The sequence below is a fragment of the Ammodytes marinus genome, assembly GCF_949987685.1.
Source record: "Ammodytes marinus genome assembly, chromosome: 16".
Taxonomy (NCBI): domain Eukaryota; kingdom Metazoa; phylum Chordata; class Actinopteri; order Uranoscopiformes; family Ammodytidae; genus Ammodytes; species Ammodytes marinus.
The window spans coordinates 2424898-2450442 of NC_137220.1; the positions used below are offsets into that span (position 1 = coordinate 2424898).

General features: G+C 41.1%; 1 protein-coding gene across 1 annotated transcript in view; it reads right to left on the reverse strand.

Moving 5' to 3' along the window:
• Positions 1–1896: 1896 nt before the first annotated feature.
• LOC307263161 (interferon-induced very large GTPase 1-like) overlaps positions 1897–25545 on the reverse strand; it is a 31383-nt gene continuing 7734 nt past the window's right edge. The window contains exons 2-4 of the mRNA XM_080044233.1: positions 8366–8480; positions 8128–8207; positions 1897–8019 (exon numbers count right to left, since the gene is read on the reverse strand). Of these exons, the coding sequence (XP_079900359.1) occupies positions 3322–8019; positions 8128–8207; positions 8366–8480 (4893 nt within the window). The 3' untranslated portion in view covers positions 1897–3321. The remainder of the gene's footprint in view (positions 8020–8127; positions 8208–8365; positions 8481–25545) is intronic.

The following is a 25545-nucleotide window of genomic DNA, read 5'->3' on the forward strand; positions in this document are numbered from 1 at the left end:
TTGCTTGCTTTTTTATATAAAAATGGGTATTATTCAGATAATTTTGCCTTTTTTGTCTTTACTTCTAATCTTAATATTTTAAATGTAATGTTGTATTTGCAATGTATTTTCACCCCTGTAAAGCACTTTGTAAAGTCATGTTTATTCTATTATGTGTTCAACGTTATTTGGCCCCCTCCGAAAAGCTAATAGAAGCTTATTTGGGGTTCCCCATTTCATGTGACCTACATCGCCATAAAGTGTATCATTATTATTTCCTCAATTACATTTTATCAATGATGATGATGACGTCTGTACACTTAAAATATTATTATTATTTTTTTTAAATGGTGTAAATACAATAGCCTTCCCTTGCTTAGTGAAGTTGACATAGACTTTAGGTAACCCGGTACACCTGCAATACAGCTGGTGGCGGACTGAGAAATTGCAGAGAGAGTAACGTGAGGACATTTACACACACACACACACACACACACACACACACACACACACACACACACACACACACACACACACACACACACACACACACACACACACACACACACACACACACACACACACACACACACACACACACACACACACACACAGTGAATTTAAGTACTCACCTGGTTGCAGACAAGACTCGCTGTGTAACAATAGGATAAATATTCCTTCCAGCGACCTGCTACCTCCATGCATTGTCTTGATATAAACCCTGATGTGCAGAGTCACCGACAGTCACAGGCACCGAGCTGCTCTGCCGCTCTGCTCTCATCAGCACCGTCAAGTTACTGGTCATTCATAACACATCCTGTCAATACTTTCAAAATAAATCTCCCAATGATGGATTGCATGGCTTAGAAATTATCCACAGCTTTTTAAAGTCCCTGTAAACCCAACTCCACAAAAGGATTCTACTATGTCGTTTGGGGAGTTAGTTTCATAATAGTAAAGCATCTGGAAAACAGTTCGTAGGCATATTTATCAATCCAAATTAAACAGTATGTTATACTTTATTTTCGCTTCATTAGAAGTTTAAGTTAACAATGCTAGTTAATCTTACACTTTATTTCAGTGTACTTTTAAAAAGACAAACACTAAACTGTTAGTATAACCATTTCCTAATCTTTTGTAAGTATACACTATCAGTATTTTTTTCCAATCTGAGTTGTAGTAGTACTACTGGTGCCTCTATTTTTTTATCTGACTTTGCAAATGCATTTAAATGTAATTCATTTCCAATGACTGCAGCTGTAATTGTTTTGAATGTGACAAATAGACATCTGGAAACTTGAATAACCTTAAAATCCCTCCACAATAACAATTTCTACAATTTTCAATAAAGTCGGTTGCAGGTCATTTGAATAGAAAGCCCCATCCGACTGAAACAATCCTCTAGTACACTTGAAGGGTCTATTTATTAAGAGGTGCTACGAGGAACTTTTAAATATTTCTGAAACAGTCTAATTTTTCTTCTGATGATCATAAATTACATGTAACAGCAAAAGAGACCATCAGTGCAAAGAATGCTAATTTTTTAAAATAGCTTTTCCTAATGTCTTTGTCATGGGTATACGCTCACCCAGGAACAACAGATGGCATAGTAAAAAACACTTCTGCTTTTGTCCAAAGCGCGTGCAAGAATTAACATTAACTGAAAGTTCCTCGGAGCACCTTTAAAGTATAAGAAAAGACTGATAATTATAAACATCTACATTCTAGCAATGACAGGAGTCTTATTAAGGACACAACAATACATATAGATAAGGTTTAAAATTGTTGAAACCTTTAGAAAGCTAAAGAATCATTCATTCAAAACAACTTTGATGAAACTGTCATGGAAACTTAAATATCAGTTTGTCTAGTGCAGATGAAAGTTGGTATTAAATTCCAGGTGACACAATGTTCAAATTCTCAGTAGATCTTTATTGTTTTCAAAGAAAAGCCCTGATCAGCATTACACACAGAGAGGACTGCAGATATAGCAGTTATAGTACTTACTATTAATTCACAACAACTGTAGACAACGTAATATATAAGCAACAAGAGAGGCAATCTCTCCTCAGTAGTTATAGTACTTAATATTAATACAAAACAAAATCAAGGCACAAAAGTCTTACACAATCTTACTCCTCGACTGTCTAGCATCTGAGTTGCACACACACACAGGAGGAGGTCAAACCCTCTCCTGGTCAAAACTCTTTTATAATGAGTTCATTGTATTCAGTTTCACAACAACATATAATACACATGATTATGTCAATGATATAATTTGATTAGCAAACAAATAAAGTAGGAAGAAAATATGAGGATTAATTTTCTTTTAAATGATTTTCAGATGAGTTGGACAACTGATACAGCCAAAACACAATAATTCCTTATTTTGACATAAACGTTTAACTTTTCACAACTCTTTCCCTTTTTGTAGAACTCAGCAAGTCTCATATACAAGTTTCATTCATTTTTGTAATCAACAACTTTTCATGAATTCAATCTCAAAACATCCACAATGACTCAAACTATCTATCGGTACACAAATTATTTCAAAACCCTTTAAAAACCTTCAACAAAGAACACAGTTAGAGATATACTTATATGGAACTTTAGGCAAAACGATGTACAATATGTCATTTATCTTTAAACTTAATCAACTGTAAGGAAAAACTTAATTCCAATAATAAAAAAAAATGCATGGAAGAAAACAGATATAGTCCTCTTAACTAACGAGGCACAGCCGGATCAACTTTTTATTTAAGCATACAACTACTTTTCAACTTCAAACAGTTATTTTCATGTAAAAGGAAAAAGGAAAATGAAAAAAAAAAAAAATCATAGCCCACTCTCCTGTTTTTAGAGGAATGAAAATATGTCCATAATATTTCAAACCCTTAAACTTTGTATTCCTTTTGTTTGATAAATTCTTCCTTTAAATTTTCGTAAACAAATTGCATCGTCATCATAACATGAACAAAAATACAAATGTTTAATTCTGTCTCATACCTTTTACAATCATCCTTTTGATTTCTGCTTTGCTTCTGTTAATTTGCAACAATCCTTACTACCTAATGTATTAATGCAATTCACTATTAAAAAAATGAAAGGAATTTAAATAAAACATTTTGATCAGATGAAAAATAGGTTCCTCCTTGGTCGTTTTAAAAACTCTTAGTCTATGATACTGCTATTTTGTCACTCATTTACTAAAATGAAACTCAATTTATAATGAACAGTTGAAGGATCTTTGAGCTTCGGTCATTTTAAGTAGAGATTGATTGTTTGCTAGTCACTTCATTTGGCACAAGTATCATGATTTTAAGCAAAGGTTATAGTTTTGGCTTAATTGAACGCTAAATCCAGGCTTTTTATAGCTTCTTCTTTACTGTGTTTTTTCCACCCACGGGGAATTTCACCATGGCCATGGAATTTGCACTCGTAGTACTTTTCCAGTTGCTTTTTAAATCTACACACAAACCATTTCCAATACGGCAGCTCAGAATTATCAGGGGTAATGCTCCAGTCTTTATATCTTGGGCCAGCAGTTCGGTACACTTTATAGGGAATCTTCTCTTCTGGTCTGTCACTTGGGGTAAAAGTTGCATCACTTGCAACACATGTTGTGCAGAATTCAATCACCAACTCGTCTGTGTTTTCGATGTGCCAACCCATGACTGCACCAGATCGATGAAAAGGCACGCTGTGGTCATTGGGACTGTGGTCTTCCATGGTGTTGGTACAAACAGCTGCACAGAATGGACACTTTACCCAGCAGCAGCCGTCACACAGCTGATCAATGAGGATTTCATCAGGCTGAAGCCTGGATTCCTTGATCGTCTCCAATTTCAGGCTGTTCATCTCCTCCATGACAGAAACAAGGCCTTTCTCGATCTCTTCTTTGAGAAAGTCAAAGTCCTTTATGTCACGTAATTTTAGACAAGAAATGGCGAAGGTTAGCTTGTCTTTCAGACAACTGGAAAATTCCTCCACCCACATGTCTATGTTCCCTTCCTGAGTTTTGACTTTATCTGTTGCAGTGAATAAAGCTAGACTCAGATGTTTGTTTATTTCTTCAACATTTTTCTTGAGTATTTTGTGTGCTTTTTCGCTTTGTTTTGTGAAGATGTATTTTTCAACTTCTTCCTTTATAAAACTCTCTACTTGCTTCCTTGGCTGATGGATGTAGGTGATAAAACCATCAAAGTCCTCTTTCTCTGCGAGTGATCTCAGCACATGTTTCTCCAAGTTCAGCCTGTTCCCACTGAATGCTGGTTCATTGCACATCATTTCTCCAGCGAGATCAATGGCAGTCTGGTTACAGACAGCCTCAACAACGGAGCTCTTCAGTTTTCCACAGATCAGTTTTCCAAGCACGACAGCAGATGTGCTTCCGTCGCAGAAACTTCTGAAAATGTCGTAATATTGATCTTTCTTGCCCTCTAAATAAGTGTGTGCATCGTTGTTCTTTTGGAATTCCTTGTGGGTCTTTGAAAGCCAACCTTCTGCTTTGTCAAATACGTACAGAATGAGATCAACCATAAACTCCTTCTTCAGAGAGTATTTCCTCGCTGACTCAAATTCTGTCACTTTGTTTATAACATGTTTGGCCACTTCTTGCAAGTAAGTTGGATTGTAGCCATTTGTAGCTACAGGTTTCTTTTTGATTACATCAAGGGACTGTTTTTCAACATCTTCAATGAGGGATCTGATCAGTTCTTGTTCTTTCTGAAAACGATTCAGTAACTTTTTTGCTACATTGACAAGGGTAGACGGATAATATTTTCCTTGGATTACATAACGGCTGTAATCTCTAACCGCTGATATTGTTTTGTATTTGCCGCTGCTTTTGGATTCATTGATGAGAGACCATTCATAACCAATATCATGAAGGATGGTTATTTGGTCTTGTGCCAAGTCAATGTCCTCAATGGGTTTAGTACCTTCCGTTAATTCCTTTACCCAGCGCCTCCAAACAGTGTCGAACTCCTTTTTAAGTTTCTCTTCATCTTTTGCTTGGTGTTTTAACTCACGACCAAGATCTTTGCTCTGTTGTAGCAGGTTGTTCTCAAACTCTGTCTTCTTATCATCTAGCTTTCTACAAGCCTTCTTCTGCTGAATAACTTCATCCAGTTTTCTTTTGACTTCTTTCACTCGTTCATCATGAAACACATTTAATTTGCTTTCAAATAGGCCTCGCCACTGAACCAACATTGCTTTGTCTTTTTCATCCTCAAAGTAAGTTTTCATCTCTTTTTGGATGTCTCCAAATGTCTCTTCCATTTCTCCATATAGGTGGTTAGGCTCAACCTTGTCAAGTTTTCCATTTTCAATTCTTGTACAAAGATTGTTCTCAATAGTCAACATGTTGCTTCTCAGGGCCCATGTCCAGTTCCCATACTGGACCTCAAGTTTTCTGTACACTGCAATTTCAAGAGTGTTTTTGAAACTGAAAACAAAGTTTTCATTCATCAGGGCATTCCACAGGTCCACAATGTTGCTCTTGAACTGTGAGAGAGGAATCCCTGCAGCTGTTTGAGCTTTAGAGAGGATGAGTTTCTTCAGTTCTTGAATGCTCTCACTGTAACCTGGATTTGGAGGAGCCATAGGTGGACTTCCCTCCCAGAGTTGGGCAAAATATTGCACATCTTTTTGCACATCAAATGCAATGACATCACTGAAGCACCTTGCATCACATTCCTCCTCTTTTGCAGCAAGTTCGGCCATTTGGTCCAGTTTTTCTTGCAGGTGTCTCTTTCCATCCATGTTCTTCTCTGTAGCTGAAATATCTGTAACGTTCTGGTGAACAAACAAACAACTTGGAGAAAGTTTAACTTGCTTCATCCTCATGAAAGCCTGAACAACAATCTGCAGAACTTCTTGCATCTCAGATGGATTCTCTCCAAAGATGTTAATCAATGTCATGTTTCCAAGACCAACGACAAATGTTGCCAGCTCATTGTCGTGGTGAAGAGTGGCGTTACCTTCCAACTCAGGAGCACGCAGTCCTTCAGTGTCCACCACCAGAATGTAGTCAAACTTAAAGTCTTTACTGATCTCCTCTGACACTTTGACCAGCTGCATGAAAGCACCTTTGGTGCACCTGCCAGCACTCACTGCAAACTGTAAACCAAACATGGCATTCAGCATAGTTGATTTTCCACTGCTTTGTACGCCTAAAACTGACAAAACAAAAACTTTCTGGTCACCCACTTTCTTGATGACTTCATCTAAAAGACTAGCGATCCATGTTAAAGGAACATGACCTGCATCTCCATCCATCAGCTCCATCGGGTGTCCTGATAGCATCAGTTCTGCAGCCATCTCGGGGTATTTAGACCAGTCAGTCTTTACCGGTTTAGTTGGTTCATTCAGAGATTCATGACCCTCATAGATCTGTCCCATTTCTCTGAAGATGTGCTCCAGGCCAAAAGTTGCTGACTGTAGGTTTTTTGATATTGTATCAAGCTCTGTTTGCTTGATATTTAGATCATCAGATGTCTTATTCTCCTTCTCCTTCTCCTTCAAAACCTTAACTTCAGACCACTTTTTATCATACTCTTGGAGAATGTTAGAGATATTGTCTGTGGAGTGGGCATCTATGAAGATCTGAGTCCATTTCAAGAAATACACCCTGTCTGCTGATGGCAATGAGGAGAGGCTTTCAATGAACAACTTCATGAACTCATTAGAAGCTTTGCATTGTTTTTGCCTAATACCTTCCTGTTCGTCTTTCTTTTCATCTTTCATCAGTTCAATGTCTCCTTTCAGGCGATGCAGTTCTTTGTTTATTTTGCACCAATCATGCCAGAGTTGACCTTGACAAGGGAGACAATTATCTTTGATCTTTGAAACGTCCATCCCTTGAAGCAATTTCCTTGCATCAGATTTACCATTTTGACAGACAGTGTCGTTTTCATCCACTGTAATTCCAGGTACCTCAGCCATGGTTTCAAGCTTGAAGGCTGTATGTGGTCCAGTCAAGAGGTTTCCGATGATTCCTTTCAGTTGTTCAGAAACACCTGCCTGGCTTTTGTCTTTCAGACCCATTTTGTATTTTCCCTCTTTAATTTGAACTGCATCAGAGCCATTGTCAGCAATGAGAATAATGAGAGGCTTTGGAGACTTCATAAGGGCTTCGATAACTGTTGTACTTTCATGGGTTTTAACCAGATTTTGAACAAGAACAACATTCACTGAAGCTTTTTCAGTCATTATTTCTCGCTGTTTTTCAATCAACAGAGCATCACCATGAAGATTACCGAAGGCAATGCAGTCAGTAAAGGCATCATGAGGTTTTCCAGAAGGGCAATACCAGGCAATCTCTGCCACTCCATCCATAAGATGGCGGGACTTGGTGCTACCTGGGCAGTTTCTGTGGAAGAAGGTGCTGTGACGGTCGTTGATCAAAGTGTTGATCAGCTGAGATTTAGATAGATGTGTTAGAGAACCCAGGCGGAAAAATGACACCATGGGTGTCTCAGCTGTGCAGATGGGCTCACTCTTCATGGTGACAATTGATTCATCTTTGAGTTTTTCAGTTATCTTCCATGTTTTTGTTATTTGTCTGAATGTCCACAGAGGACATTGAATATCCATGGTTACAGGGTCAGGGACAAGCAGAGGTAAGGCGTACTGACATTGTGAAAGCTTTGTAATCATGTTCTGTTTAAAAAAGCTGTCTGAGCAATGAAACACTGCCATTTGAACATCCATTGGATGCACATGAGTCGGTTGAGATTGAACAGAGTCTTCACCAGAGCTAAAGAGTGCGTCTATGTCATCGTCAAACACTTGATTCGGCTTTGACTTGCCCACATCAGGACTGTCTTGTCTTACAGGAATATATCTGGCATTGTAGTCTAACATCATCAACCTCTGAAGAAAAGTATGAGCAAGATCTTTGTCACATGTTTCATTTTCCTGTTTCACAGGTGGACCTATTTTAAGAAAATCTGCTGTTGAGAACTTCTGTTGAAGTTCCTCCTGAAGGTGAAGTCTGCCAAACAGTGTTCTGGTTTCTTCAGTTATCCCCAGTGACTGCTGTAAATAACCATTTAATACGTTAAGAAATAATAATGATAAATTCTTACTACGGGATCTAAAGTAAATTGCCCTAAAGATCTTGTGAATTAAATTTGAGTATCTTACTTCATCCTTGTTTTCACTCATCTCCACATGTAAGGCATCTGCAGTAGGACAATTGTATATATCTTCTTCATCGAAGGCACCTGTAGAAGAAAAATTGCACAGCATCACAATAGGGTCAGAGCAATTGGCGAATCAACCTGTATACATTTTTTTTACTCATAACATCAGAAATTGCATAGCCTAGTTAATTATCATTTTGATGGTATTGTACAATTACATAATCCAGCATAGCTGTTACCTTTGTTTGTGGTGGCAGATGGCACAGACATGATTTCAGACTCTCCTCCTATTGCTGTGCGGTCCTCATTCTGCTCTGAGTGTTCAACATCCTCAGGATCATTCACTGGATCATGCTAGGAAGACAACACATTTAATTTAAGATGTAGTTAACCAGGTTCCAACCACTGAGGTGAGGAACATGAAGCTCTACAACACACAGTGTTACAAAAATTAATGACAATAACAAAACAAGCAAAGAAAACAATATGTACAAACTTACATTTGTATTTCAGTTTGAAGAAAGTGAACTCTTTTGCAAAAGTGGTTTTAACTAATGAGACATTAAGAATGTTTTCAGAAGAAACTGGAATAGCTAGTAACATCAAGTGCAATAACAGACAGTGGGGCACTTATTCAGTACAATACAACATAAAAAAGCAATGAAAATTGTATGTGCAGTTTCTTGAAGTTTTTCTCAGTGTTTGGATACACACACAGACAAACACTTATTTTTTTTAAAGACACGTATACACTATCAATCAATCAATCAATCAATCAATCAATCAATCAATCAATCAATCAACGTTTATTTATATCGCGCTTTTCATACTCAAGAGTAACTCAAAGTGCCTTACAATGAATAAAAACAACAACAGAAAAATACAGATAAAAACAGCTACTAAAATCAAGAGAAGCAAATGAAAAGAACCCAACCCTCCCACCCCCATAGACATGCACAGAGACATACACAAATACATACACACTCTTACACTTACTCACACATACACACAAACTCACACACTCACACATACACTAGCTAACACTAAAGAGACATGGCTGGGCACTGAGACCTGCGGCGTGGAGGAAACTACCTTTTTGGGGCGCCAGCCACATCGGGTGCTCCCTGTGGCCGCAGAGAGCGCCGCCACAGGGAGCACCCCAACCCGGGCAGACAAGAGGCCCCACACCGCGTTGCGGAGCCAAAGCTACCCGGGCCGAAACCGCCCACAGGACAGCACCCCCAACGGCCAGACCAGAGACAACTCCCAGTCTGGCAGGCCCCCCATGAGGACACTACTATACCATGCCATCACTGAGAACCCAGAGAGAACATTTTTGCCGAAATAATTTATTCATGTGGCCTTTGGTGGCCTAAGTAGCAGGGCAATATTAAATCTCAACCTGTAACTGAAACAATGGCATGTGCGTGAAAATAGCATCAACTAGTAAAAATGTCAAGACATGAGTGCAAGGAACCAAAAGAATAATAAAAAAAATGTACTGATCTATTGGAAGCATGGTCAAAAAGTGTGGTTTGAATGGAAGTTTGTGCCGTACAATGGCCCTTAATGGGTGGCAAATTTTAAATCATAGGGTCCACCTAACGCCTTTTTTCCGACCGCAAGCGGCTTTTTTCAATTGATTCCCAATGAGAAGCAGCCGCCTCGGCAAAAGGCGGCTGCTCTGAGAAAAGGCGTCGCTTCAAGCTTTTCCAGTTGAAAAAAGCTCAACTTTTGACTTCCGGTTTAGCATGGTTCAAGGTTCAAGGTTCAAGGTATCTTTATTATCCCCGTGGGGCAAATTGCTTTGCAGCCAGCAGCAGTAAAAAAACAACAAACAATACTCACAAAAACATAAAGCACAGACGACAAGTCAGCAATAAATAGATCGAACAGACATACAGATAGTCAAGACTTGTTTAGGAGACCTATGACAGCAGGGACAAAGGAGTTCTTCAGTCTGTTTGTCCTGCATCTTGGCAGGATGTACCTGCGGCCCGACGGGAGCAACACAAACTGGCCGGCCAAAGGGTGGCTCTGGGCAGAAAGGAGTGAGCGGGCTTTACTGAGGGTTCGAAGAATGTGCAGTTCAGTGAGGTCGTTGAGGTTCATTCCTGCAATTTTGCTGCACACTCTCACTATACCCCGCAATCTGCTCTTGTTCTTGATGGTCAGTAGGCCATACCAACAAATAAAAGAGAAGGTCAGGACTGATTCGATAAAACAAGAATAAAACATTTTCATGAAGGTGCTGTCAACATTAAAACTCTGCAGTTTCCTATAAAAGTACATGCGTTGGTGTGCCTTCTTACAAACAGCATCTACATGGAAGTCAAAGCATAACTTATCGTCAATGTTTATGCCAAGATATTTATAGTTATGGACCAGCTCAACGGCTTGGTCCTCAATGACCAGAGGAGAGATGACCGACTGATTTTTACGGAAATCAATCAGCATTTCTTTTGTTTTTGACACGTTGATGCACATAAAAGATGAAGAGCACCAGTCAATGAATTCCCTCACAACAGGACCATGGACAGGGTCATCATTGCTTAACAAGGACACGATTACTGAATCATCAGAAAATTTTAAAATATGACGCCCTGTATGCTGACTAAAACACTCATTTGTGTATAAAACAAACAACAATGGTGAAAGGACACAGCCCTGAGGTGAACCAGTGGAAGACATGACACCGTTGACCCTCACACGTTGTGGTCTGTCTGTTAAAAAGTCCATTAGCCAGGCTATTAGACCAGGATCCATGCTGTGGGAGTCCCGCAATCTTTCTGCTAAAATGTGTGGCTGTATACAGTTAAAAGCAGATGAAAAATCAACAAATAAAAGACGAGCGAAGGTCTTGGCTCCCTCTAGGTGAGTCAGGACAAGATTCAGGAGGGTGGCTAATGCGTCGTCAACACCTCTACCTGACCTGTAAGCAAACTGTAGAGGGTCCAGGTTGTCTTTGACACAGGTCAGAAGTGTTCCTTTGACAATTCGCTCAAATGTCTTCATGACCAAAGAAGTTAATACCACGGGTCTAAAATTATTCAATGATTTAGGGGATGCGGATTTGGGAACTGGGACAATGATGGAATCCTTCCAGATTGAGGGGACTTTATGGAGCTGGAGGGACAATGAAAATATAAAAGTAAAAATGTCTGCCAGCTGGTAAGCACAGTTCTTGAGGACTCGCCCTCCAATGCCATCCGGCCCAGGGCTTTTCCTTTCTTTCACACCCCGAAAGAGTTTAAGTACTTGCCTCTTGTCAGCAACACTTTTAGGTGAAGAGGCAACATTTTTAAAAACTGACAATTCCTCACTAAAATTGCAGTTGTTAAAACGGTTATAAAAAGTGTTCAGTTCATTTGAAAGTGCCAGGTCAGATCTTCCATTCATAGTCACATGACTCCTTTTGGATTGCATCCTCATCATGGACTTAACCCCCTCCCATGCAGGACGAGAGCTGCCAGCCTTCAGCATGCTCTCGACCTTGTCCTTATATCTGTACCGGGCCAGTTTAAGTTCCCTTTTCAATTGCTTGTGAAGATCCCTGTATTTGACCGTGTCACCCTGTGTGAAGCAGATGTTCCTTTGGTTAATAATTAATTTCACACTTTTTGACACCCACGGCTTATTATTGGGGTAGAAGAAAATTTCTTTTTTCGGAATGATGGATTCCTCACAAAACCAAATATAAGATGAAACAACATCAGTGAGCTCATCAATATCATCACAAACATTTATGAATAAGTCCCAGTCTGTCTTAAGGAAGCAGTCCTGCAGGCAGTGGATTGATTCCTCCGACCAGACCGGAACCAATCTTTTCTCGGGCTTGTTCCGCTTCAGGACGGATTTGTAGGACGGAACTAGATAAACAGAGTTGTGATCGGACATGCCGAGGGGCGCTCTGATGAAGGACTTATACGCCCCTTTCACGGATCCAAAACAAAGGTCCAAGCACTTGCCATGTCGAGTGTGACCTGTCACATATTGATAAAAGTTACCGAGTGACTTAGAGGGTTTGCAGTGGTTCACCAAGAATAAGGTGAGGTGTATCCGGCGCTAACCCCTGTAGCCGCCGAACTGTTTTTAGCATCACCTGAGTGGCTACATCAGTGTTAGCCCTTGGGTGAATATAGACCACTGTGACAAATAGCTGAGGAAATTCTCTAGGGAGATAAAACGGTCGCATGGATACGGACAGGAGTTCAATATCTTTGGTGCACAGTGCCTCCCTGACAATCACTGTATTACACCAGTTTTTATTGACGTACAGACACACACCACCGCCGAGTGACTTACCGGTCACTGCGGGGTCTCTGTCAAGGCGAAAGGGAACTCCGAATCCGTCAACCTCCATCTCCGACTGTGGATCATGCTCCTTCAGCCAGGTCTCCGTGACGGCCAGCACACATGCGTCTCTGTACTCTGCCAGATACTTGACGTTACCCTGAAGCTCGTCCACTTTGTTCCGGAGCGACTGAACGTTAGCAAGGATGACAGTAGGCAGAGGAATCCGACGGTGGCCTTGCCGCCTGAGCCTCTGCCGCAGTCCTCCGCGTTTCCCCCTTTTCCTCGCACGCATGTGAAGAAGAAGAACGTGTTGCGCCGAGGCTCCCAGGCGTTCAATGCTTTTTTATATCATAACACCACACACTACCTGAAAGCCGTTTTTTTTGCTTGGTTATTGATTTTGTTATTGTTTGGTGATGATGGGCCACAGCAAGCAGAAGGAAAAAGGGCAGAATTCGCCAGAGAAAGAGGCAGCCACGAGGTCGGACTGCCATGGCGGAGTCGACTCCCTGCCGCCTGATCTAGACAAGCTACGCGCCGTGCTGCTATGCGACCTAACAACAACCCTTACTACAACCATGAAAATGGTAGTGAGTGAAGCCCTGAGGCCCATTTCTGCTGCCTTAGATGCCGTCGACCACCGACTCGCTCAACCTGAAGATGACCGCCATGGAGACAGCACTGTCGGACCACAGCGACCGGATCACCGCCCTCGAGCAGACATGTGCACGTTTGCAATCTGAGAATACACAGCTGATGGCTAAAACCGAAGATTTGGAATCACGGTCACGTCGCAATAATCTACATGTGATTGGAATCACAAAAAGTTCATGGCTACCTTTTTCAACGAGGTCCTCTGCGCCGGCTTCTTCTCCTCTCCTCCGGTGTTGGATAGAGCTCACCGCATCGGCCCAGCGCGCTCGGTGGAGGAAGGCAGGGAGTCCAGACCTAGAGTCTTTATCATCAGGTTCCACTACTTCAGCGATAAGGAGCGTGTTCTGAGACGAGAGAGGGACGCAAAGCAGCTCAAGTACCATGGACAGAATGTTTACTTTTTCCCCGACATGACCGCCAACATCGCCAAGAGGAGGGCGTCCTTTGCCGGTGTGAAACGCTGCCTATACGAGAAGAAAGTCAGGTTTTCCCTTCTGTTTCCTGCCCGTCTGCGCGTGGAGCACGGCGGAGAGAGGAGATTCTTTGAGTGCCCCAAAGAGGCCCAGGCTTTTTACGATTTGCAATTTTCTGCTCGCTGAGGATTTTCAGACTACTGAACTCTCTCATCCTGTAAGGTAAAAACAGACTTTGCCCTAGGTGTTGGCCACTTAAAGAATATTTTCCCAGCTGACGTATGTGGGGTGTTGTTGTTGTTTTTGTTTTTTAAACATTTATCTAGGCTACTCCATCTAGGGTGACCTGATGTCCCGCTTTGTACGTCCCGCAAATTGAGATGTTGTCCCGCATTGTCATTGACAGTGAGCCCCCTTTTAAATGCGTGTTTTATAATCAAAGCCCGCGGTGTGGCAATTATGATTAAGAAAAACATAGACGCTACCTTTTTCCGTAAAACCTTTGATATGTTACCCGACCTTCTGGGCACAAATGTGATTGCTGCAGGAGACCACAATGTAATCCTTGATTGGTATATGGACAGGTCATCAAAGAAAACAAGCTACTGTATGGAATGTTAATGAATGGTTAATACCAGAGTTTGCTGAGCAAAGGCCCTTAAAGGTTGGGGTCACCGGGGGAGAAGTAGAGCACCCCTAGAAGGACTAGTATCTGTCTATTTGTAGATAATTATACACTTGATACCCCCCCACACACGAATATAAGACACTGTTCTGTAACTAATCGAGAGGTGCCATGCGGCTCTGCTATCATGCTCCATGAAATCATCTGTATGTCTCCTGGAAACTCCTACAATAAACCTTTCTGAAACACAATGATGATGTCCAGTCTCCAGCCCTTTGTCTTTGTCAAGACATGGGGAAACGTTCGGCTACTACACTACCCTTCTAACTCATCTACAGTTCTGAAAAACTTGATTTCAACTATTAATTTAGTTGACATCTGGAGAATACCCCACAGACAGAGACTACTCCTTTTTTTCCAAGATGCACAATTCGTATTCTCGTATTGATTATTTTTTATTAGACTCAAGACTCATACTCAACGTAATAGACACCAAATATCACAACATTCTGATCTCGGATCATGCCCCAGCAGCCATTATTCTTGACTTTGGGAGATCCAAACAGCGAGCTAATTGGCGTCTCCGCCCTTCACTGCTCAACGACAGAAATCTTTGTAAATACATGTCGGGACAAATCATTGAATATTTAGAGACCAACGATACCTCGGATGTCTCTGACTCCACCTTGTGGGAAACTTTTAAAGTGGTCATGAGAGGTTATATCATTTCATATGAAGGGTCTTTAAAGAAATCTAGAGAAAGACGTTTAAAGGATATTGACTTGGAGCTCACCTCGCTGGAGACATTATACAGAGGCACAAATGACCCCCAAACTCTGCAAAATATTCTTAGTCTTAAATACGAGTATAACACTATTTTAACGAGTCAAGTGAGTGATCAGCTTCTCAGACTTAAGCAACATTATTTTGAATTAGGCGATAAACCACATACCTTGCTGGCCCGCCAGCTCAGAGGACAACAAGTCAGCAGATCCATACACACAATAAAATCTAGCAGAGGTGTGGCTTTAACTGACCCGAAACAGATAATTAAACGCTTTAAGGAGTATTATCAGGAGCTGTATAAATCCAAAGCTAATGGTTAAAAAAGCTAGACATGGGAGTCACGTGGGTACGTCGAGCAAGATGGCGGCGCAGTGAAAGAGCTCCACTAGCCCACCAATATCTTTACTTAATATCATATATCATAGTCCACTCATTTTTGTAAAACAGCTTCCAAAGTAACCCTGAGTTCACCTGAACCCCAATGGCTACTTCGAAATATTTTAAAGATCAGGCGGCGGGCCGCATGTCGACGAGGAATAGTCCGTCTCCGAATGACGATATGGAAACTGCTAGCTTAACACAACAGAGGGAGAGCGACCAAACTACACTGAACATGGATCATCTTTATGCCGAGATTGTCAAAATGAGCACCATGCTGCAGGGGATTGCTGGAGATATTTTAACCATCAAGCACACAACCTCTGAGCTGAAGAACACGGTTAACGGGATACAGGAGAAGCTGGATGAAGCAGAGGGACGTATCCACCAGCTGGAGGACACAGCCGAGCGGCTAATGAGCAACCGAGAGCACGATGAGAAAAGGATGGACGCTATGTGGAACCGTATGCAGGTGCTTGAAAATCACAGTAAGAGACATAATGTGCGACTGGTGGGGTTTAAAGAAACCTACGGGACAAACGGCACCATGGAGAGTTGTGTAAAGAGAGTTCTGGGCGAGGGACTCGGGATTGAAGTTGACGGTGAATTTGAAATCGAAAGAGCGCATCGCTCGCTCGCTCCCGTGCCCAATGACGGACAGCCGCCCAGACCAGCGCTGATCAGATTCCTGCGACAGTCGGCGAGGGATAAAGTAGTGAGAGCGGCCAGAGAAAAGCGGGGGATCGAATGGGAAGGCATGCGACTGTCCGTGTTTCCTGACATGACACAGGAGCTTGCCGAGAAAAGAAAAATGTTCACAACCGTAAAGAGATTCTGAGATTCACTTGGAAGGGGAAGAACCGGAGTTTCACAAGCGCCAAGGAGGCAGAGCAGTTCATAAAGGCGAACTGCAATACAGATGCGTGAGCTGAAACGCTATGTCTAATAACACTTGTGTTGAAGGATAAGGAAGACTGTCTTGGATAATACAAAGAAAAAATAGGTTGATTTAAAAGTGGACAATGTGGACAAAGAGGTGGGTGAGTGAGCTTGATATTGTACTGCCTGAGCAACAAAGCCAGAGAGTGAGTCTCTACTGGTTAGGTGTACATACCCCACGGACCAAAAGGTTAGGTTTCTTTCTTTTTCTTTTTTTCTTTTCTGTTTTGTCTTTTATGGCTGGAGAAAAGCCAGAGACCCCAGGTGTTAGGTGGGCCCCTCCTAAGTTAAGGGTTTTTTCTCTATATGTTTATGTTCTTAGAAACGTTAAGGTTAACATTGTTACATATAAGATGTTGATTAAGCTGCGCTTGGTGATGACAGATAAAAGTACAAATGAGTCAAATGAGACACAGCAACTGCAAGAAGCACGGGGGACATAATTATTACTTGCCTACAATGAGTTTAATATACTATTATTCATACTTAAATATGACTAGGCACTACGTTCAATGCATTAGCTGGAATATAAATGGCTGTGGGAATCCCGTTAAGAGAGGGAAGGTATTGACTTATCTGAAGCATAATAAGACAGACATTGCTTTCCTTCAGGAAACACACTTTAAAGGAGAAGAAGCACTGAAGCTAAAACGGAGCTGGGTTGGACAGATTTTTCACAGCTCCATCTCCAGCAAGCAGAATGGAGTAATTATATAAACAAAAATTTAAGTTTTATTTTACTTAATGAGATCAAGGATAAAGAAGGCAGAATGGTGTGTATACAAGCACTGATTAATGGGTCTAAAATGATACTGTGCAATATTTACGCACCAAATAAAGGTGATCCACACTTTTTTCACAATGTGAATAAGACACTGGGGGAGATGGAGGGTCAAATAATATTGGCAGGGGACTTTAACCAAGTTTTAGATGCCTACGTAGATAGAAGCAAATTTAGTGCCCCAGTAATGCCTAAGGATAGAGCTGCAATAGATAAACGAGGATGTTGGCCTGGTCGATATATGGCGATTAACAAATCCTACTAAAAGGGAATATACTTTTTATTCACACTGCCAAAAATCTTACTCTAGGATCGATATGTTTTTGATTTCAAACACCATTATAAAACATGTTGTGAAGTGTAACATAAATGCAATGGCCCTCTCTGATCATGCGCCAGTAGAGCTTGGCATTGATATACTGATCAAGAGAAAAAAGGTAGATGGCGTATGAACACGTCGTTATTACAAGATGAGAACTTTAAACAGCTGTTGAAGGAGGATATTAAATCTTTTTTCGAAATAAATGCTGGCAGCACTAATACAAGAGCAATGGAATGGGAAGCATCTAAGGCTTATGTTAGAGGGAAAATGATAGCACATTCATCTAAAAAGAAAAAAGAGAATATAAAAAAGATAAAGGAATTGGAAATTGCGATCAAAAATCAGGAAATGGAACTATCAAAACAATTTTCGGATAAGTTATATCAAGATATATGTAAGCATAAGTTCCAGCTGCAGGAAATCTACAATAAAAAAGTTGAATATGCTTTATTTAGGCTTGGGACAACGTTCTATGAAGGAGGAGAGAAAACAGGCAAATTACTGGCCAGGCAACTAAAGAAACAAGACTCATATAATGTGATACCAGCTATTAAAAAAGGCAATAGTATAGTCTCCTCAACAAAGGAAATAAATGAGGCTTTACAACAGTTTTATAAAGAATTATACACATAGGACATTAATCCCCAACAGGACGAATTGACAGACTTCTTTAATAACTTAAATATGCCTAAACTGTCAACTGATCAGATTGAAGGACTAGACAGCCCCATATCAGAGAATGAAATTAGGAAGGCTGTTTCATGCATGAAAGCAGGTAAATCACCTGGCATGGATGGTTTTCCGGTCAAGTACTATAAGCAATATATAGATATCTTTGCCCCAATATTAAAAGAGGTATATAATGAAGCTTTCACATTAGGTTCTCTCCCTCCAACATTTTACGATGCCTTGATATCCGTTATACCTAAAAAAGACAGAGATCCAACAGACCCTGCTAATTATAGACCTTTGAGTTTGATAAATCTTGATTGTAAAATTTTAACTAAGATCCTGGCCTTACGTCTGGAAAGTGCATTACCTAGCATCATACACCCTGACCAAGTGGGATTTATGAAGAATAGGTCGTCCACAGACAACATGAGAAGACTATTACACCTGATATGGTCCAACAGGACAGAGAAAGACCCGGTCGTTGGCCTCTCACTTGATGCTGAGAAGGCATTCGACCGGGTTCAATGGGAATTCTTGTTTGCAGCTTTATCACATTTTGGATTCGGACAAACATTTATTAGTTGGATCAAAACCTTGTATAAAAGCCCGAAGGCAGCTGTGATAACTAACGGGATAATATCACCCCTATTCAAATTTACTAGAGGAACTCGTCAGGGTTGCTCTTTATCCCCATTATTGTTTAAAGGCTCTGGCAACCCACAGACATAAATATATGACATTAATGTTGGGTTTCTCTATAAGCTGTTTACAGTCATCCAATTAAAATTTTATTTTCATAAATATTATAAAATTTAGTCTAAAAAAACGCTTTTTTGCTGCCTAGAACATTTTGCAGGGTGGTGTGGGCGTGGCCAACAACGTTCTGTAAGGGAACGTTCTCTCACTCACGGTGCTGAGCAAGTTAAACCCAGTTCAGACAAAAGATTCACCACACAACGAGACGCAAACTTGAAAATGCTGCACATGCTCACAACGAGCCTGACTGGCAGTTCACACTGCTGCACCAGGCTGCGACGGTAGCTGGTTTCCCTAGCAACGGTGAATGCTTTGGCACAGCTGAGAGCGCAAGCTCAACATCACTTGCAGAAAGTAGCCTAACTTATTATTATTAAGCCTATATAGGTTTGCAATTAGTTGTAGGATATTTTTTCCCACTACAACCGCAACCTGTTTAATTGAAACAGGTGTCAGTGTCACAATGAAAATATATAAAAATATCTCTGTCTCATATTTATTGTTATCTCTTATTAGCCTAGTTTATTTCCCATTTAACTTGCAAAAAAATCTGCTATCTATTTTAGACATATGCATTTTTAAATGTTTTTGAGGATAGGAGTGGGAATGAGAGAGAGAGAGAGAGAAAACGGAGTCGGATTATGTTTCTCATCACGTGAGCTGATGCGATATGCGGTTTGAATTAAGAGCACAAGGAGTAAAATATAAAAAAAGACAATCAAATGAGTTCAAACCAGCCGGCCAGTTGGATCCTAAGCATGCAGGCTAACGTTGTCCAGACGATCAACAGTGTGGAGACCCGCTGTTGAAGTAGCCTACGCTACAGGCAGCCGCAGAAACATATTCTCAGAAGGGAGCTGACAAAAAAAAACTCTGCCTGCACTTCAATAAAAACTCGCTACATTGATAAAAAAAAAATGCATCACCAATGCAGTATTGTTACATGCAGCAGTGACACATGCCGTAGGCTATTGGTCTGATTATAAGACAGGGTTTCCCCCTGGGAATATGTCGTAAAAAGTCGTGTCGTTTTATATTCGGGGTCTAATATTCAGCGTCCAGTTATGGACTGACCGTTACCAGAGCGATCATCAGCTGGTCTTGTGTCCAACTTGTGTTTATTTATTTATTTTCGGGTGGAGCACGAGCTGGGCACTCAGATGCGGCCGGACAGAGGTGTGTGCGCTTGGATAGAGAACGATGAGTCGAGCGGTAAAAGAGGCACGAGAAATGGCCAAAGAGCTCCACATCCCCAGCACTGAATTCAAAGCCTTGACTTTTTTTTTGTTGCGAGTCGACGTGTCAGAGGCATGAATCGGCGCAGCGATCGACAGTGGCTTTTCTGCGCAATTTGGAGACTTGTCTCTCAGGTCTCGGGACACAATCGGATCGTGAAAGCCTGTCCCCTCTACAACATTAACGTTCAGGAATCCCCGGTGATCATTTAGTCTTAAACCACATAGTTTTTCTGCACGGCGGCTCGGCGAGGTGTCACTGTGAACGTTACCATCACAGTGTTTCACCGGGGTGCGCGCTGCTTCGCTCAGACGGGGCTGTGAGTGTAGGCTCAGGCGCAAAGAGACAGTCTGTATCTCTTGCGCGGCTCCAGAGATATTGTATATATTTGTTTTTTAGAACGTGTGACGTCCCAAGATAGAGACGTAAGCCAAAGTTCGAATCAGAAATTTTCAAATGGCCGTCTCAATGCATTTTAGAACAGAGATCCTTCGCGTGACATCACAAGATATAGCTCGCTCTAAGCTGAGGCAACATTCGAATCAGGATTTTTCAAATGCTCGACCAACTGACATGACAGTATGTTTGCGGGGGGCTAACAGATATTCCTAAAACCTTTCATATACATATTAGCACTGATTTTACCCCCCAAATAACATAGTTACAAGGATTTAGTGGATTTGGGTTGCCAGGGCCTTTAATATTGTATTGGAGCCGCTAGCTATTTCTAGCCAATGCAAATATTAAAGGGGTGGATGGAGGCGGGAAAGAGCACAAATTGTTATTGTACGCGGATGATATTTTTATGCTGGTGAAACACCCACTGAATTCGACACCCCACTTAATGGACACAATAAAATCATATTCCAAATTATCAGGGTACAAGATTAATTGGTCAAAGTCGGAATCCATGCCTATTACGGGATTACTCAATTCAAATTTGATGACAAACTTTGGGTTTAAATGGGTACCAAAAGGGATGAAATATTTGGGAATAAAACTAAGCCAGGAGGTTGAAGAAATGCCGGCATTAAACTTTGAACCGGTACTACAAAAAATAAAAAATAATCTAGATAAATGGGGGGAAATTAATCTGACATTATGGGGTAAAGTTAATGTTATAAAAATGGTGATTTCACCACAATTCAATTATATTCTCATGATGGTACCAGTAACTACATCCCCTCAGATTTTCAAACGATATGATACAATAATTAAAGACTTCTTATGGGAAGGGAAAAGACCCAGAATTAAGTTTAGCAAAATGTGTTCACCTAGAGATAAAGGAGGACTGGGATTGCCAGACCCAAGATTATATTGCATCTCTTTCGAAATGGCCAAAATAACCAGACACTGTGTTATCCCATAATACATTAGAATGGGTTGCTATTGAAAATAAGCTGGCACTCCCTTTTTCACCTATAGATAGACTCTCCCAGTGTTCGCCTAATTTACCCAACCCTATCATGGCACACTCCAAAGAGATATGGACTAAAATACATAATATGTTTAAATTGTCACATTTTAAGCAATCCTACTCCTCCTTATGGTATAACTCCATGATTAAAATTGGAAAGACATCGGTATTTTGGAAGAAGTGGCATAGTAGTGGTATATGTTACATTGCTGATCTAGCCTATTTGAAGATGATGTGTTTATATCATACTCAGACTTAGTGAGAAAATATAAGCTAAAGGGAAAAGACCATTTTTGGAAGTATCTTCAAATCAGGAGCTGTATTAGGCCTACCTCCAAGATTCAGTACAGAGATGGGAACCACATTATGGATTACTTCAAACTACCTGGGGAGTGCAAACAAGCTTCTTTATTTTACAGGAAAACCAACCAATTGCTTAGCTTTGACTGTCATAACCTAAAAGCAATATGGGAGAAAGATTTAGGATGTATAATGGAGGACAGTACATGGTTGAAAATTATATCTGACAATGGAAAGTACATAAGGGAAGCCAAAGGGAAATTTACCCAATATAAAATTATACACAGGTACTATTTTACACCACTAAGACTATATAGAATGGGAGTAATGAATAACAACTTATGTTAGAAATGTCAGAAAGAAGCAGGCACTTTATTACCTTCTAACCACTTTTGCCACTCAAAAATGGCAGCCTGAGCCCACTGCTTGTTAGATGATTTTCGCGATCTTTTTCGCGATCTTTTCAACTTCCGGTCGTAACAACATGGACATATACATCTCATAGAGCATAAGATTCTGAGCATTTCAAAAAAAAAAGTAAGTCTCTACCCCATTCCTGTGATGAGTTATGGTCGTTTAAAGAAACCACCGAAATTAGCTAAAACGGCTAAAGCTAGCTAATACTCCGCTAGCTAGCGTTAGCTCTATAGTGTTCTGTCTTTTTTCACCGCATCATGTCATCGGCACTCACCCAGACAGATCCGGAGCTTCTCCTCCTGAGATCCGAGCTCAAGTCAGTGGAGAGTCTCATTCACGATCTCCTCCAGCGGCAGTCCTTCCTGGTCTCCAAATTAGCTGTGCTTGAAAAAGCTCCTCTTTCAAGTTCTCAGGCACCGGTTAGCGGCGTTTCTACTGCTTCTGCTGCCCAGCCTCCCGACGCTGCATGGACGTCTGTTGTGAAGAAGGGCAGACGATCTTCTACACGATCTTCTCATCCTCTCCATCTCCTCCTCTGCTCTCGCTGGATCCTGTGTTGACGCGCAATCCATTTGCTCCGCTGGAGGTGCTATGTGGAGCTGCTGAACCTGCGGCTCGTGTTGCCGGCTCTCCATCTGCTTCGCCGGTCCAGACCTGCTCCAGGGTAACACGGGGACGTCGGGGTTCCACTTCCCAGTTTGGATGTCGAGATCGCCGCCGTTTACCAGCTCCATCCGGACGTGTGTTTCCCTGTGTGCACCCCTCCGTGCCTCCTCGAAGTGGTGCCCCCGATGTTGACATCCGCTGTACAGGTGAGGCTCTCTCTCGCGGCTGTGCCCTGCCCTCACCTCCTCCCCTCTCATCGAAGCTGTCTCTCTACTGTGGGAGCTGCTTGAATCGCCAACCTGAGATCCTCATCATCGGTGACTCTATTGTCAGATTTCTTTGTCTCCCTGGTGCTTTCACCTATTGCCTCTCTGGAGGAAAATCATCTGACATTATGGAGCTAACACCTGCCCTCGTTGCCCTCCACCCTACTGCCCACACAGTCATCCTGCATGTTGGAACTAATGACGTAATGAATAAACGGTCATACCAACTGTTTGACAATCTTCAGAGTCTGGCCCTCACCCTGGAGAGCCTGGGGAAATTCTGCATATTTTCCGGCCCCATTCCCACGTCATCCAAAAGCCCTGAGCGCTACAGCCGTCTTTTGGATTTCCATGAACGGCTGGAGTCCTGGTGCTCGGGCAACTCTCTGGGCTATATTAACAACTTTGACTCTTTCTCTAGACACACACTACTCAAATCTGACGGCCTCCATCCCAATGCCAAAGGTATTAAAGAACTTACTAATCACTACATTCATCACATCGCATCTTGGCATAATTCGGACTGATATTTACCACAGCACGACCCTACCAAATCATCCCCCATTAAAAAAGATCTCCCCAGGGATCCTGCTGAAATATCCCCCAATTTAACTCATAACGACACCTCAAATTGTCCTTCATTCATCCCAGACATCACTGACCCCCTTTGCTCTAAACTAAATTCCCCACAAATTCTTAAATCAAGAAAGGGCTTGGGTTTTCTTCATCTAAATATTATAAGTTTATTGCAGCATGATAAATTAGACCATGTAAAGATTTTAGTGTCCCAGGCAGATCCAGATGTCTTGATTCTGACTGAATCCTGGTTAAAGAAGAGTACAGATGACTCTATTGTGGCAATTAATGAATACAATTTATTCAGAATAGACAGAAACGCAAGGGGTGGGGGAGTGGCTGTCTATGTTAAATCCTGTTATTCTGTAACACTTTTACATGCTGTCTCTGTTCCAAATTGTTTTGAATTTATCGCGCTAGAATTATCTTTATCATCAAATGATTGTTTTGTTGTAATTGGTGTGTATAGGCCCCCTTCTGCTGTTACTAGCTCCTTAAACGATCTAGCACATATGCTCTCCAGTTATGTAAATAGAGAGGTAATTGTGATGGGTGATTTTAACGTTGATTGGCTTTCTGGTGCCTCTGAACCTTTCAAAGAAATCTGTAGCAACGTTAATCTTACACAATTAATAACTGAGTCCACAAGACCCAATCTAAAAAACCCAGCAAAATCAACTTTAATTGATTTAATCCTATCAAATAAAATAAATAAAATAGTCTCAGCTGGTGTTTTTGAGCTCGGGATTAGTGATCACTGCCCAGTGGCCTGTATCAGAAGTATTCATTTAAAAAGATCTCAACCTAAAATCATAATTAAGCGTAATTTTAAAGGTTTTAATGAGCAAGCCTTTTTAAGTGATCTCCGTCATAGTGACATTCAACTCACTACGGAAATTTCGGATGTTGAGTTAGCCTTAGACTATTTCATCAATACTTTCACCTCAATTATAAACAAACATGCGCCCCTTAAAAAGCATAGAGTAAAAAATAGATCAAACCCCTGGTTTACAAGTGAACTGTCTGATTTATTTTCTGAAAGAAATAAAGCATGGTCTGTAGCTAGACGCTCTGGAGATAATACCAATTGGACTATTTTTAGACAATTTAGGAATAAGTGCACAGCCATGGTCAGGAAAGCCAAATCCGAATATTACCTTGAATTAATCTCCGACTGCTACTCTAACCCTGCACTATTTTGGAAAGCTGTGAACTATAATAAAAACAATTCTAGCACAGTTCCCACTCAGATCAAATTAAATGGTCACACTCTCAATGATCAAAAAGAGATTGGCTTAGCTTTTAATAAACATTTTGTAGCTGCTGGTCAACTCTTTCAAAATGGAGGTTGTACACCTTCTACAACCAGTAGTAACGTACCGCCTGTCTCTCAAGCTCCTATTTTCAGCCTTGATCTTCTTCCCACAAGTGTTGTTGTAGATGCGCTCCTCGCCATCAACCCCAAGAAGTACATGTGAGAGGACAATTTGGACCCGTTTTCAATCAAGCTTTCGACACATATAATATCAAAACAAATAACCCATATTTTTAATCTTTCCATCTCCTCTGGAATAGTTCCTAAAATTTGGAAAAAAGCTCACGTAATTCCTTTACATAAAGGTGGTGACAAAAATAATCTTAATAACTACAGGCCAATTTCCAAACTCCCATGCCTGGCAAAAATTCTAGAATCACTTATTAATAATCAGTTAAAAACATTTCTAACTAGTGCTTCCATTTTGAGCCCATTCCAATCTGGTTTTAGGGCAGGCCACAGTACTGTCTCTGCTGTGACTTTGGTTGTAGACAACATTGTTGCAGCATTAGACAAGAAAAAGCACTGTGCAGCACTTTTTATTGATCTTTCAAAGGCCTTTGATACTGTTGACCACCATTTGCTTTTACAGAGGCTGCATAACATTGGCTTTGATCATTCTGCATGTAGCTGGTTTAGGGATTATCTCTCTGATAGACAGCAG